Genomic DNA, 13,779 nt, shown 5'->3' with positions numbered 1-13,779 from the left:
TTTAATCCGAGGATTTCCTGTAAAAAAAGAATAGCAAAAAAAAAGGTTCAAGCGAATTAAATTCTCTACAATTCTGTCTGTATTTCAGGGGAAGCTGAGGAACCTGCCCGGTACCGCGAGCAGCCTGGGCGCTGAGGTGAGCCCAGGGGGCGGGGGGTCCCGCCCCAAAATGGCGGCCGGGGTCTCCCGGCCCGCCCCAAAATGGCGGACGAGGGGTGGGGAGGGCGGTGCACACCGTGCCTCAGGTAAGCCCCGCCCCGCCCCTCCGCAGGTGAACGCCAGGGCGTCGCACCCTGCGCGCGCCGATTGGCTCAGAGCGCCGCCAATCTCCTGTCGCCGAGACAACGCGTATGCCCTCCCGCAGGCCCCGCCCCCCGCACCGCCTCTGCCGACTCGTGATTGGCCGGAGCGGCGGTGACGCAGGAGCGGGGGTTTTCCGGCCCCCAGCAGAGGGGAAGCGCCCGGCCAGAGCGAGCGGCGGTGGCGGCGGGACCGGTAGGCGGGAGGGAGGCCGGCGGCGTCGCTGCTACCATGACGTTCAAGCGGAGCCGGGACCGCTTCTACAGCACCCGCTGCTGCGGCTGCTGCCATGTGCGGACCGGCACCATCATCCTGGGCACCTGGTACATGGTGAGAGGCTGCGCCCGGCGCGGGGGGCAGCGGCGGAGCGAGTGCGCATGCGCGGCGCCTCGGGTCCGGTGTGGGAGGGGGAGTGTGAGGAGGGGGCAGCGGGCATGCGCACTTGGGGGCGGGCTCCTGAGGGGACGGGGCCCTGGGGGGGCGGGAGGGGGGCTCGGCCCGGGACGAGTGGCTGGGGAAAGGGAAGGGAAGCAGAGCCCTGGGGCGTCGTGCTTCGGTTCCTGTTGCTGGTTTTGGCTCCTGTCCCCTTCCTGAGGCTGGAGGGGTAGCGCCTTGGCGCGTTTCAGGCAGTGCTGAGGGTGTCCTTGGCAGGAGAGCTGATAAAGTGCTCGGGGAGGCTGGAATGTGGGGTATGTGGGCAGTAACGCGATAAGAAACGTCCTTCCTGACCTGAATATAACCCCTGAGAGGGAGGTGAGGGTCTTAAGCCGGCCGGTACCGACTTTGTCCCGAGCAGCTTTGTGGCAAAGGGGAGCTCTCTGTCCTGTAGCACGGCTGTTGGGGAGCTATAGAAACAGGTCTGTTTTTTCCAAAACACTTCCTGTTTTCTGACTCTTTTTCTCTGAGAGAGCTCAGCTATTAAAGATGGCTTTGAACTACAGTGAAATAAAAACGTGAAATGGGTAACATTGAGTTAAGATGTGGAGCGAGCAAGTTCCCCTTTACTGAAGTCCTTTCCTCATCTTTCCTTCCTGTAACCCCTATGGGCAGTAAAAATTAAAGGATGATTCAAACATGTTGCATCATAGTTTTTCTATCCTCCAAAACTGTAACTGAAGCCTGTATTTTCCTTTACCCTTCCCCAGATGGTAAAATTAGTGAATGTTGCATTCTTATGCCTTGGTGTGGAGGAACCATGCACAGAAACTGCTGTTACAGTAGGAGAAATAAGTGAGGATTTCCTTTTAGAGGGCTTATGGTCTCTCTTCAGCAAATACTGTAAAATTATCTTTTTAATTTTTACCTCTTTTTTTCTGCCCCCCTCTCAGTTTTTCCAGTGACAGAAAGTGGTTCTGGCAAGTGATAAAATGGCAGGAGAAAGCAATGTGAGGAAAGCCACAGCAGGGTGCGAAAAGTATAACAAAACTCAAGGAAAGGGATATCTTAATATTTTTAAGTGAAAAATCAAGTTTGAAAAACTGGAAAGCTGACCTAGTGTTGATTAACTTCTATCTTACACGAACCTAATATCAGAATCTAGTCCTTAGCCATATAGAACATCTGACTTGGTCTGGAATCTTGTAAAACTTAGGAATTCAATCCCCGTGCTGATGGAAGGAGATCAACTGTATGCTTCTGGTACCTCAAGGAAAGGTAGAAATCCTTAACAGTCAGGAGACACTCGTGCTTGTTATGAAACAAACGCACCTTGCTGCATTCCCCACTTTCGTTTCCTGTTAGCAGGATCATGTGGAAACCCAGGAACTTGGAAGGGGCATGGCTGTGCTTTCTGTCGGAACAGGCCCTGTAGTACTTGGAGCTTTTATCTTGTTCTTCTGGGAAGCCAGCTGTGGAAAGGTGACAGACACCTGTCTGCCACCTGTTAGCTGTCTGAGCTGAAAGAAGGTTCCAGTTCTTAAGTGGTCTTTTCTTGCCTGTTGCTTTAAATCAAAACTTAATTATAATTTATCCCTTTTGAACGATGCCTACAATTCAGACGGTGAAAATGAAACTAATGTTTCTGCTGATAAACTTTTCCTAAATAAATTAAATGGGTTGTGGTGTGTCAGTTTGTTCAGAGGTGTTAATTAGCAAACCATATATGCATATCATTTTTCACAAGCTAGTGTCTGAAAGACTGGAATTAATGTTTCTAAGTCAATTTAATAATCTGGACTTGTAAATTACGGTGGCAGGAGAGAATAACATTTCTCATTTTTGAGGGAGGGAGTTCTTTGTGGAGGAGAACGCTTAGCTCCACAATAGTTTTATGTTAGTGAGGATCTTGGTCAGCCTCTATTTACTGAATACACTGTTCTCATGCTCTGCAGTCCTGAAGGAATTTGATACCAAGCATAAAATGGAGTCTTGTAGCAATCTACTCCAGATGTTTCAGTAAGATAAGAGTTCTGGCTATTATATGTGTGCGTTATTCTTATGTAACTGTTTCTTTAGGCATTTTCCTGTTCTTCGCTATGCGTATACTTTTAAATCTTGCATCAAATGAACTTACCTCCTCTTTAAAAGTTCTGTATCGCCGTCTTTTCTGTGTACTTCTGTGAGTCTAGAGAGAACAACAGCGTTACCTTCTAAAATGTCTGTGCTCTGTGATCAAACCGCTTTTTTTTTAAGCATGTTTCCATCCTAATCTGCCATTGTTTCTGGTAAATAGATAAACTTTTTGAAAAAATGAGTTCAGAGTGTTCCTAGAGGGCTCATACTTAAGTTTCAGGAATTGTATAGTTGGTTTACCCTGTAATGCTCGCTGCTGGCCTGTGTAGGAAGGAAAGGAAACCTCCTATTCCCAGTTTCGTAATTGCAAACATGTGGCTTTGAAGTTTTCTTCCTGTAAACTTTCTTATTAGGCAGAGTGCTTTCCAGAAACCGGAAACGTGAACACATTGGCAAAATCAGATCAGAGTTCAATAAACAGTCTGAAAGTATGAGCATTGTTTTGGAGGGAGTGGCTGTTGCGTTCTGGCAGCAAGCATCAGTGATGGAATCAAAGTGATGCAATTGCTACTGGTTACGGGGAGGGTCAGGATGATCTCTGGAGACGTTTGTTCACTGAACAAAACTTACAAAAGAAAATAAATATAATTGGTTTCTATTAGATCCTGACAGTGCCAGAAGCTCTGGAATGCCCTGTTTTCAGTATACCAGCAAGAAAAACTAAACGAAGCCACCTTGGCTTGCTTCTACAAGACTGCATTTAAAGAAAAGCATTGCAAAAGTGAGAGGTGAGAAAGTGTAGTTGTGCAAGGTAATTTCCCGTTCTTGCTCATAAAAGCAGGAATGTCAGTAGGAATTCTTCTTTCTATTCAAGACTTCCAGGCACTTGGACTTCTAGTGTGCTTGGGAAAACTCAGGTTTCATGTTCAGGCCTCCAGAGATAGGAAGCACTTGCACGAGTAGCAAGTATACATGATGATTAGTATATATACCATGGAGATAAGAGCTTGCTGATTAAAAAGCTAGTTGCTCTTTATAGTTCTGTGGTCTTTTGAGTTCCGATTGTATGGAGAGCTAGTATTTCTGTTACTTGTTTGTAGTAAGTGTTGACTATTTACTTTAATAGCAGCTATTGTATTTTTTTTTTTAATTTTGCTATAAGCTACACCAGCCTCCTGTTAGCTCAGTTATCCAGGTTTTAAAAGCAAAATACACTTCTCCAACAGTTCAGTGTAGCACTCACTACAAAACTGAATTCATTTTTTTCATCTTCATAGAGCCATCTTTTAATTAAGAATTTGAACTCTCTTTTTTGTTTGACTTCCTAACTAAAAAGCCTAGCAAGGAGGCTGCTGGGATTTCTGATGTGTTGCCTCCAAATGGGGCGCCATCCATTGAGGGCTGGCTTGTCAGGGCTGGTGGCTTGCTTTTTTTTTTTTTTAAATTTATTAATATTTAGATTGCTCTCAGGTTTATCTGTGGTGTGTGTGTTTTCAGACGACATCTTCTTCTCTGTGCGGACTGCTTGTGAATGTATATTTTATTCACAGTGAGTAAATTCAGTTAAAAACCCTGTAGATGCCTTGCAATCCAAACCATACTCTTGCAGTTGTTCGTGCTGACTGCGGAGTGGAAACAGGCCTTGTGGTCTTGCTGTTATCAAGCTTCTGTGAAAGAGGAATGGTTGCAGTTAAATACAAGCTCTGGCTTCTTGCTTGAAAGCACTGCTAATTTGGAGTTGTTGGTAACTCCTAATTGTGCTCCATATGTTGTACATGATGAATTGCTCAGCACTGTGATATGATTCACAAAGAGCAGCAATGGCGTCCTGGAACCCCAGGGCGTTAATTGGCAGAGGTGTTTGTTTATTTCAAGTTAGGATCAATGAGACAGTAAAAATACTATTCACGTAGGCTGGATTTCAAATGACTCTAATTTTGTATTTTTCCTTGCACACCATTTCCGGATGAGAAAACAAAGCTTTGATGCTCTGAACTGTGCTCATTAACTAGTGAAATTACTAAGAATTATGTACGCTAAATTGGGACTGTGGGTAGGATGAAAATAAAAACCAGTGACAGTTGTAGGATGACAGAGACACGATTCTAAGGCACTAAAGCTTACAATTTTAAAGATAGAGCTAGCAGCTAAAGTTTCTGAACTGTTTCGCTATTTAAGTTAAAATGGTGACTATGTAATTGAATTGGCAATAACTTAACGAGTCTTTTTGTGTTTTACAAAGTAGAAATTCATGTTTCAACAGCCAGATATCTGGACCTCAACATAAGCTTCTTAAAATAAGTAGAGACAAAAGTAATTTTCCAAAGTATAGGTTGATACCTCTGATTCATTTGCAAAGAGGAGGAAATAAAAAGCTTGAAAAGGCATTGAAAGCCAGAGTGGAGAAGCAGGAAACAAGTGGTGAGAGATCATATTCTATACATTTGAACAATGGTGAAACAAAATAAGATTTAAGCAAAGGGCAGGTGAGCAGCTTTACAGTTTGCCCTGTGGGAAGCGTCTTGTGAGGAGAAAAATAGGTGTGTCTCAAGACTGAAGATATTGGTGGCTAAATGTGATTATTTACTGCTGGCTGTACTACTTTTGTGCTATATTTGGCCTTCCACGGCACAAAATTGAGGATACAAGTAGCTGGAACTTCTGACAAGTTTGTCTAATACATGATGACATGGTGCTATTTCTACAAAGCTGTCAGCTTTCAATGAAGGGTTCTTTTTGGAGAAAGTGTAAGTAAACTTATCTCTAGGATATCTCTAAAACTTAAAAAGGGCGGGGGAACAATAACGAAAGTAGTACAAACTGTGAGTCTTAAAAGCTAAAACTCCTTTAAAACATTCAAAAACTATTTTACTGTGCATGGAGTTGCCACTGTTAGTGTCGTAGACCCATGGAACCATGGCAGTAAAAGAAGAAATGTCTGGCAAATATTCTTACATCATGAGAAACTGCAAACCAGTTTGTGGTGGTTTGGTGTTTTTGTTGTTTTCTTTTTTTGTTTGTTTTTCTCCTTGGAGGCTAATTGTAAAAGATCCTGCTGCTGGTGGTAACTGTGCTGAATACCGATTGGAGAAATGACTGTGGCTTGAAAATACCATTGTGAAGGTTTTTTTTTATTATGAAACCTTTTTCTTTGGCCTGTCTCTCCAGATACTAGTAACAGAAACTATGCCCCTGTAAGTCCTGAATAGGCTCTAAATGCTCTGAAGGCAATTTTCCAGAGGTTTCAACAGCTTTTGACTCTTTGAGCTCTTACTGTTACTGAAAGCATTTCTGGTATGTACCACAATGGAGAAACAGAAATAGTCTTCAGCAGCAGGGTAAGGAAGGGGACTGGTGTGTGTATAACCAGTGTTGGATGCTTACGTGTTTTGGAGCTCAGTCTTTGTGTGAAATGTCTTTAATTTCACCTGTGTTTGCTTAGGCAGTTTGAGGAGGTTTTAATAAATGATCTAGGTAGGGGAGAGCCAGTTCTCCACTGCTTCTATTAAATCTAACATGGGGAGAAACAGGAAGCAAGCTACAGCTGAGGATTCAAGCTGTAACCTAAGTTTTCTCTCATGGTCCGTATTTATTGTGTTGTGTTTGCACATCCCCTAGCACTGCTTGCCCCAAGGAGTAGGGTGCAGTACCTTAGTTGTGCATTAATTCAACTCCGCCTTTCAAATGGTTGGAGGAAGCAGAAACTCTTTGCAGATGTTCTTTGTTCATCATTGTACCTTTCCCTTCCTACTTCTTTTAACTGTTCCCAGTTTTCCAGTCCACGTGGCTGTATATTGATCGTGCAGTATCAGCTCGTGGCACTTGAATCCCTACAAACCCTATCTGCCCTCTTCATTTGCAGCATTACTTAATTGCGATTCATTAAAACTAGCATCCTTGTAGTGCATTTTTTTGGTAGGGTTTTAACTAAATCAGCTTGAAATTTTAAAAATTTGAAATCTTAAATGGTTCTGTTGTCTGCCTCCCCCCCCCAGCCAATCAAAGAGATTATTTCTAATTGAAATGGAAGATTTAATAGTGTCCTTAAAACAATCATAGCTGTTGCAGTGTGAAGAACTTCCAGGTAACTGTGATCTTTCTCAGGTGGTGAATTTGCTGATGGGCATCTTGTTGACTGTGGAAGTGACTCATCCGAACATAGTGCCAACTGTTGATATCCAGTATGAAGTCATCGGGAACTACTATGCTTCCGAGAGAATGGCTGGTAGGTGCACGGCTCGTTTGTCCCATTAAAAAACAAACTATGCAGTATCATAGTGTATGTGCCTTAGCATGGTTTGTAATGCATGCATGCAGCTTTTAAATATGGTTTTACTGTTTTCTGAATGTCTTTCCAATTACTGTGGAGTTCTACTATGAATATAAAAAGAAATTTTTAATGTGATACTACTTTTACTTCATATTACTAAGCATCTTGAATGATAAGATTGCTAAAAATTTCTTGGCCTTTATCAACACTCAGTACATGTGGAACATCAACAATTTGCATTATCTATGAACATTTAGTATTCTTGCTGGGTCAATAAAACCAAAAATAGAGCTTATTTTTCAGAAGTGTCTAGACTTTATAAGTGGTTGTCACAGATCTAAGGAAAGAGCTTTACAGCTGTTGTGTGCAAGCCTGCTAAGAGAAAAGCATGCCATCTTTCTGAGTGGAAAAATTAGAATGCCAAGTACTTGAAGAGAAGGCATTATGAGCGAAATTGAACTTACTTCCTGGTGTATTGTTACAGATGAAGTGTATGATATCTACAAGTGTAGCTGGTGTCAAACCCTTGTCCTTAATGACCAAGGTTTATAAGTGTAGTATGGGTGTGTAATCTTGTGTACTTTCCTCTTTTTAATGTGGTTTTTGATTGTTTTTAATTGTGCAGCAATACGATGAGTGGTACTTCTAATATGTCTAGTCTCCTGTTAAAATTTAGCAAGGGTTGAAGTGAAGATGAATTGTACAGTACAGGTCTGGATTTTGAGAGTTCCAGTTTACAATCTTCGTTCCTTGTTCACGATCTGACTTGAGAAACTGTCACTTCTGTAATTTTGAGTCAAGTTTGTTAGTAATGAAATGAGAGTGGGGACAAGGACCAAATCCTGCATAAAGCTAACATAAAGTAAAATCACAACAGATATTTGTGAAAATGTTGTATGTTCTGTAGTGAATGTTGATATATGTAGTAGCCTTAAGCTTATATGGCTTATATGATGCTTCTGAAGGTGCTTTTGCTACTTTTTAGTGTAAAATGGCTGTTGCCTGTTTCTTGACGTAGACTCCTGTTCCCCATGTTCTGATATGGGCTCAAAGTTCTTGTGTGTATGAAGGGACTTCATCCGTATTCAGAATTAAAATTGTATTGTGTGGGTTTTCTTTGAGAATCTGTCACTACTGGTATGACACTTGTTGGTTATTCATGAGTTTTTGGGATCTCTGATCAAGGCAATGCATTTCAGACACAGGAGGGCCTCCTTGATGCCATCTGTGTATGTAGACCGTGTAATGAATTAGGTATGCAAATGTTTCTGTAGTGTAATTTTCAGATCAGTTGCAGATCAGCTCTTTCAAGCATGTGAACCACAAGAGTTTGGCTTCAGCTTCATTAAAAAACATGAGCTTACAGTATCTATAGACTCACAAGCTGCTTTTTTTTTTTTTCCTGTGTTTAAAAATGAAGTGTGCCTGCTGTAGGAGAGTGAGTATAATCTAACTTGTGGAAAGCAGCTGTGCTTCTGTCATCAGTAACCATGATGCTTGAGGGGAATCTTTATCATTCAGTTTTCATGAGTGTCCTGGATTCTGCTACCACTTGGCTTCTGTTCAGCAGCTTTTCCTTGTAAATAATAGGATACCTTCCACACAGCGTTTTCCTATTTTCATTGCTGGTACTTAAGGAGCAGTGCTGTTCCCACTGCCAATGACCAAATTATATAATCAAACCGTTTTAAAGTGGAAAGGTTGATAGTGTGCTGACTTCACTTAAAATTCCCAATTGTAAAAAAAAAAAATAAAAAAATCCAGTTGTAAAATGAATGACCCACATACTTTGAACACTGACATATTGCAAATAAGCATCATTATTTTGCATTACAATCAAACTTTGTCAGGCTCCTAATTGATGTGTCAGAGCCTTATTCAGGCTTTTGATTAAGGCAAAATGCCTTAATCTGAATGCCTGCTGGTTTTCTTGAACTAGCTCTTTTTCCTTTAGTAGAAGACTGAGTTACTCAAACCCACAGCTTCCATTCTGCACAGAGGAAGCAGTTGAGTGAGAACAGATCATAATAATGGATAAAACTTGTGTACTTGTCAGCTGCAGTGTGGTGACTTTAGGAAATTACTGATACTTAATTTTGTGCCTTTTTTTTAATGCAGAAAATGCCTGCGTTCTATTTGCCATCTCCCTCCTCATGTTCACAATCAGTGCAATGATGGTGTACGGTGCAATTGCTGTAAGTATACTTACAATCTATGGCTTTTAACTTGCTCCTTCAATTTTTTAACTAAATACTTCATAAGCAGCTTTTTTTTTTCTTTTTTTAGCATCGTGTAGGCTGGCTGATCCCGTTCTTCTGTTACCAGCTCTTTGACTTTGTGCTCAGCTGTCTGGTTGCAATCAGTTCTCTAACCTACTTGCCCAGAATCAAGGATTACCTGGATCAGTTGGTAAGTACTTGTTTGGCTCATGCTAGCATTTACATTTGAAATTAAACTTTGGTTTGATAAGTGCTATAAGAGCTATACTCATCCTCCTGTCCCTCCCTAAAAAGAGGAGCTGGGACTGCAGCAGCCATGGAAGATACCTGCTGAGGTGGTTGTGAGAATGAGAGCTTATCAGAGGTGAAAGGGCCGAAGGTTGTGGTGTTCCCGAAATGAAGAGACAGGGAGAGGAGAGAAATAGTTGTGAAGGGAGATGTTGGTTTAATCTGCCCATAGTTAGTTCACACTTGGTCTGCAACATGATGGGGTTGAAACGGGGGTTCCTTTTTTTGTCCTATATGACTCTTCTCGTTTTGCAGCAAGGCCTTCTGATGAAACTGCAATGGAGTAGTCATTAATGCTGCCAATTTTTTTGTTTCCTAAGTGTTAGGAGACTCAGTGGATAGAACATACCAGCGGTTTGCTTGGATCACAAACTCTTTCTGGCTGGTGTTGAGATCTGTGCAAGTAGATGCTTAAAAACTCTTCTGAACACACAAAAATGGCTTGATGCTGGGGAGAGGCTTTGTTACTGTGGTCAGGAAATGAGAAGAGTCTGAAATTTGCAGAAGCTTTTTGTTGTGTTTTGGCTCCTTGTGAAGTTTAGGGGCAAATCTTTTGCTTTCTAGTTTGCGTGTGTACATGTAACTGGTTAGACTGATAAGAAGTAAAGAGTTGTCAGGTGGGGGTCCAAATGTGCTGCAGCTGTTAAAAAGGGAATTTCATGGCTGTTTGTATTAGCATGAGATTGAGGAAATGACTTGTAGCATAGAGGTTACAAGGCTTCCTACAGGTAGCCCTTTTCTGTAGTCATCTGTTTTTGCAGGACAGAGGCAGGATAAATAGTGTGCTTCGTGGGAGGATTAAGAAGGAGCTACAGAGAAACGGAACTTCTTAGCGTTTCTGGAAGATTTCTTTACACAAGACCTCAAGTCACCTGGTGTGAAGTTTGGGTGTCTTTCATATTTACCAATGTACACTGTTCATACTCATATTCTCCCTTTCTCTCTCCCCACCCTATTTGTTTCAACTAGCCGGATTTCCCTTACAAAGATGACCTCCTTTCACTGGATTCCAGCTGTCTTTTGTTTATTGTTCTGGTATTCTTTGCTTTATTTATCATTCTAAAGGTAAGTTACAATTTAACTGTGTGTGTTTCATGAGTTGCTATATTAAGATGCTATCAACATATGTGAATGTATTGAATTAAGAACTTTGAGCAGAATTGCTAGGATACTTAATTACAACATGATTTCAATCATACTGATATCTTCAACTACCTTGTATGTTGTGTGCAGCACGGTATGTTGTGCAGCTCTATTCTTCCTGAGTAGAGAGTAGAAATACACAAAGACTTCAAATACCACCTTTTTGCATGTGTGGAGTTACTTTAATATTTATAAATAAGCTTGTAGTAAAACAGAACTGAGTTATGGAATACAAGTTTCTAAACAAAACTTTAAAAATCTCTTACTATGCCTAATAAACCAGTGCACATGCTTTGGGAGGGAGATGATGGAAGGAGGAAGTAGTAATTAATTCATAGCTGCTCTGTCCTTCTGAAGAAGGGTGATATTTACAGTTACTACTTTTTTGAAGATCTAAATATAGATTAATTTATTTGCATTACAAAAAATGATATGCAGGCAAAACATATTAGTTAAACAAATGAGTTTGTGATACACATCAGCCATGAAAATATTCTTTTATTGCATTTAGATTAAAGAAAAAAAACAAGTCATGAAAGAATGTTTTCTCATTTTCTCTGTTTTCTCCGAGAGGAGGGAGGGAGTGGAAGCCTAACATAGTAGATTATATATTTATATTGATTGGGACCTTAATTTGGTACCTTATATTAACTACGTACTAATTTGCTGGTGAAAACTACACAGTAAATACTATACAGATTAATAGCAATAAAAATAATCATGCTCTGACTATTAGATGTCATGTCTTCTGACAGCTAACGTTAACCTAACGTTTGGGCTGTTCTGCTCTGCTTTGTTCTCTTGGCACCTCAGGCTGTGTTCTCTCCTTCGCACAGTGTGTTGGACAAATAACAATGCTAATTTAGGGATGAGCGGGATTGTGCCACTGGCCCGTCCTCCTCTTGCAAGCAAGTTTGGACTGAGATCCGCAGAAACAGAAGCCAATTAGGGATTAATTTGACTAGCTCTGCTGAGGCACACAGATTAATTGGATGGATCTGTGAATACTTTTGCTGAAACGTGTGGGGTTTATCCTCTGAGTCACTATGATAGCAAGACTGAACAGCAACAATATACATGTGTGACTAAAGCTGTTAATAAGCAACCATCCCTCAGATATATGTTGACTTAGTTGATTTTATTCTCCTTTTTTGTCATCAAAATGTAATCCACCATCTAATTTCTGCATCGGCTAATGCACATGAGGTTTTTAAGAAGAGAAATCTCTTTTCTTTCAGGCGTATCTAATCAATTGTGTATGGAACTGTTATAAATACATCAGCAACAGAAATTTGCCGGAGATAGCTGTGTACCCTGCATTTGAAGCTCCTCCACAGGTAAAACCTTTTCTAGGTGAAAGGAACCAGAAATGTTTAACTCTGAAGTAGAAAAATGCAGCATCCATGGATGTTTAGACATCTGGTCCAGTTTTCTAAACTAAGACTGGAAAGATTAACATTAGCTGCTTTGACTTCGTTAAGATAAATTGAGTTACCTTACAATTCATAAAGTAAGAGTTTTTTATAGAGAAAAGTCTTAGTGTTTTGTAACAGAGGGAATCTTTCTGATTGCATGCACCTTCCTTGCTGTCTTGCAAAACCAAGAGACAGGGGTAGAATTAATGACCTAGGGTTAGGTTCAGTGAAGCAGTAAACTGTGCCTTTCACTTCCTCAATAGCTTACTTAGAGGTATCAGTAAGTTCTTAAATATTTGCCTGCAACAGAGAATTAAATTGCTGATGTGGCATGCATGTTTTTATTATGCTTTTTTCCCCTCAACCTTCGGTATTAATCTCTTCAAAATGTCTTCTCTCCAGTATGTTCTGCCAACCTATGAAATGGCAGTGAAGATGCCTGAGAAGGAACCTCCACCTCCCTACATACCTGCCTGAAGCAACTCTTATGTTAATTAACATCTGTACCAGCTTCTTGGGGGTTTTGTCTTTTAATCTTGCAAAACTGCTTAAGTAATAGAAATATTCAGGGCTTTAGGAGCAAACTGTTCTGTTTAAAATGTTTGATATAAACTTACTAAGCAAAACATCTGGGAGTGATTTTGTTAGCTTTAATTTTTGTTCTCCTTAATGCTCTTAAACATTTTATTGCCTGAGGGCTTTATACTGCAAGAACTTATTCATGTGACTAACTTGTGGCTTTTAATATCAACTGAGCCAATATATGATTAAAGTTAGCTACAAATATAAGTGTCTGCAGGATCGTGCCCTTAATTTATATTAATTTTTTTGTAAAGTAGTTCATAAAGACAATCTGATTGTGCAGCAAAATGACAGTTTGCCTTTATCCAGTTCTTGGGGGGGAAGGGGTTTGAATGTGGTATATACGTGAATTTTTTTACTTTGCACTTTTCTCATATGTTATCTTACCTTCCTGTGTTGTTTTTTGTTGTTTATCCCATGTCCTGAAACATAGTATTTTCAGGAAGAAGCGAGGTTGGCACAGGAGTTGTATTACAATGTGCTGTGAGTGCAAGAAAAATAAATAGAAATGTAGATGATGGTTGCATGCTTCTAATCTTTATATGTATTTTCTTCTTTGTGATAAATGATACTTAAATAAATCTTTTACGAAATGTTTACCAGTAGCCTTGACTGGTCTGCCTTTTTTCCTTTTTAAAAAAAATACTTTATTTGAAGTGCTTCAGTGTACTGCAGATAATCCCATATACATACAGCTTAGTGAACCCTGATTCCCTATGGGGTTGTTGGGTGGTTGATCTGTGTTCTTCCAGTGGAAGCAAGTCCTCCTTTGGGTGGAGAATGTGGATTCCCTTTAGTGTATGAACCTGTTTTGCAGCTTTTGTTGCAGTTTAAGTACTGTCTTCTGATTGCTACTCATGTAAGCTGGGAAGAGGGAATTGTATTGGAGGTGTCCAGCCCTCTGGGCAAATTTGGTGTCTGCTAAGCTCAGATGTTAAGAGCAGGACAGACACCAGTAGGACTAAAATGTATTTCCATTGGAAAACGTCCAAAGTTGCTGGGCATATGCCATAACATCAGTAGTGTTCTCCTTTTTAAAAAATATCTTTCTACTCTTCCTTCTTTGCGGTAACACATAAAAGCTATTTTAATGATCTGCTAATATAGCTGA

General features: G+C 40.6%; 1 protein-coding gene across 1 annotated transcript; it reads left to right on the top strand.

The window, feature by feature from the left end:
• The first annotated feature begins 423 nt into the window (after nucleotides 1-423).
• LAPTM4A (lysosomal protein transmembrane 4 alpha) lies at nucleotides 424-13,273 on the top strand. The gene is made up of 7 exons (XM_035321998.1): nucleotides 424-630; nucleotides 6,856-6,976; nucleotides 9,140-9,216; nucleotides 9,308-9,430; nucleotides 10,498-10,593; nucleotides 11,910-12,008; nucleotides 12,489-13,273. The coding sequence occupies exons 1-7, from the start codon at nucleotides 532-534 to the stop codon at nucleotides 12,561-12,563; spliced, it is 690 nt and encodes a 229-aa protein (XP_035177889.1). The 5' UTR covers nucleotides 424-531; the 3' UTR covers nucleotides 12,564-13,273.
• The last annotated feature ends 506 nt before the right edge of the window (nucleotides 13,274-13,779 follow it).

Source organism: Oxyura jamaicensis, chromosome 3 (genome assembly GCF_011077185.1).
Source record: "Oxyura jamaicensis isolate SHBP4307 breed ruddy duck chromosome 3, BPBGC_Ojam_1.0, whole genome shotgun sequence".
Lineage (NCBI taxonomy): Eukaryota > Metazoa > Chordata > Aves > Anseriformes > Anatidae > Oxyura > Oxyura jamaicensis.
Note: the sequence above shows the minus strand (reverse complement) of the source record. Positions and strands in the feature narration are given on the sequence as shown.

Bases quoted from the DNA above. Each gene is read 5' to 3' on its own strand.
- LAPTM4A (XM_035321998.1), top strand. From the start codon at position 532: ATGACGTTCAAGCGGAGCCGGGACCGCTTCTACAGCACCCGCTGCTGC. The intron at 9,217-9,307 runs GTAAGTATACTT...TTCTTTTTTTAG, and splicing joins TGGTGTACGGTGCAATTGCT to CATCGTGTAGGCTGGCTGAT. The intron at 9,431-10,497 runs GTAAGTACTTGT...TGTTTCAACTAG, and splicing joins AGGATTACCTGGATCAGTTG to CCGGATTTCCCTTACAAAGA.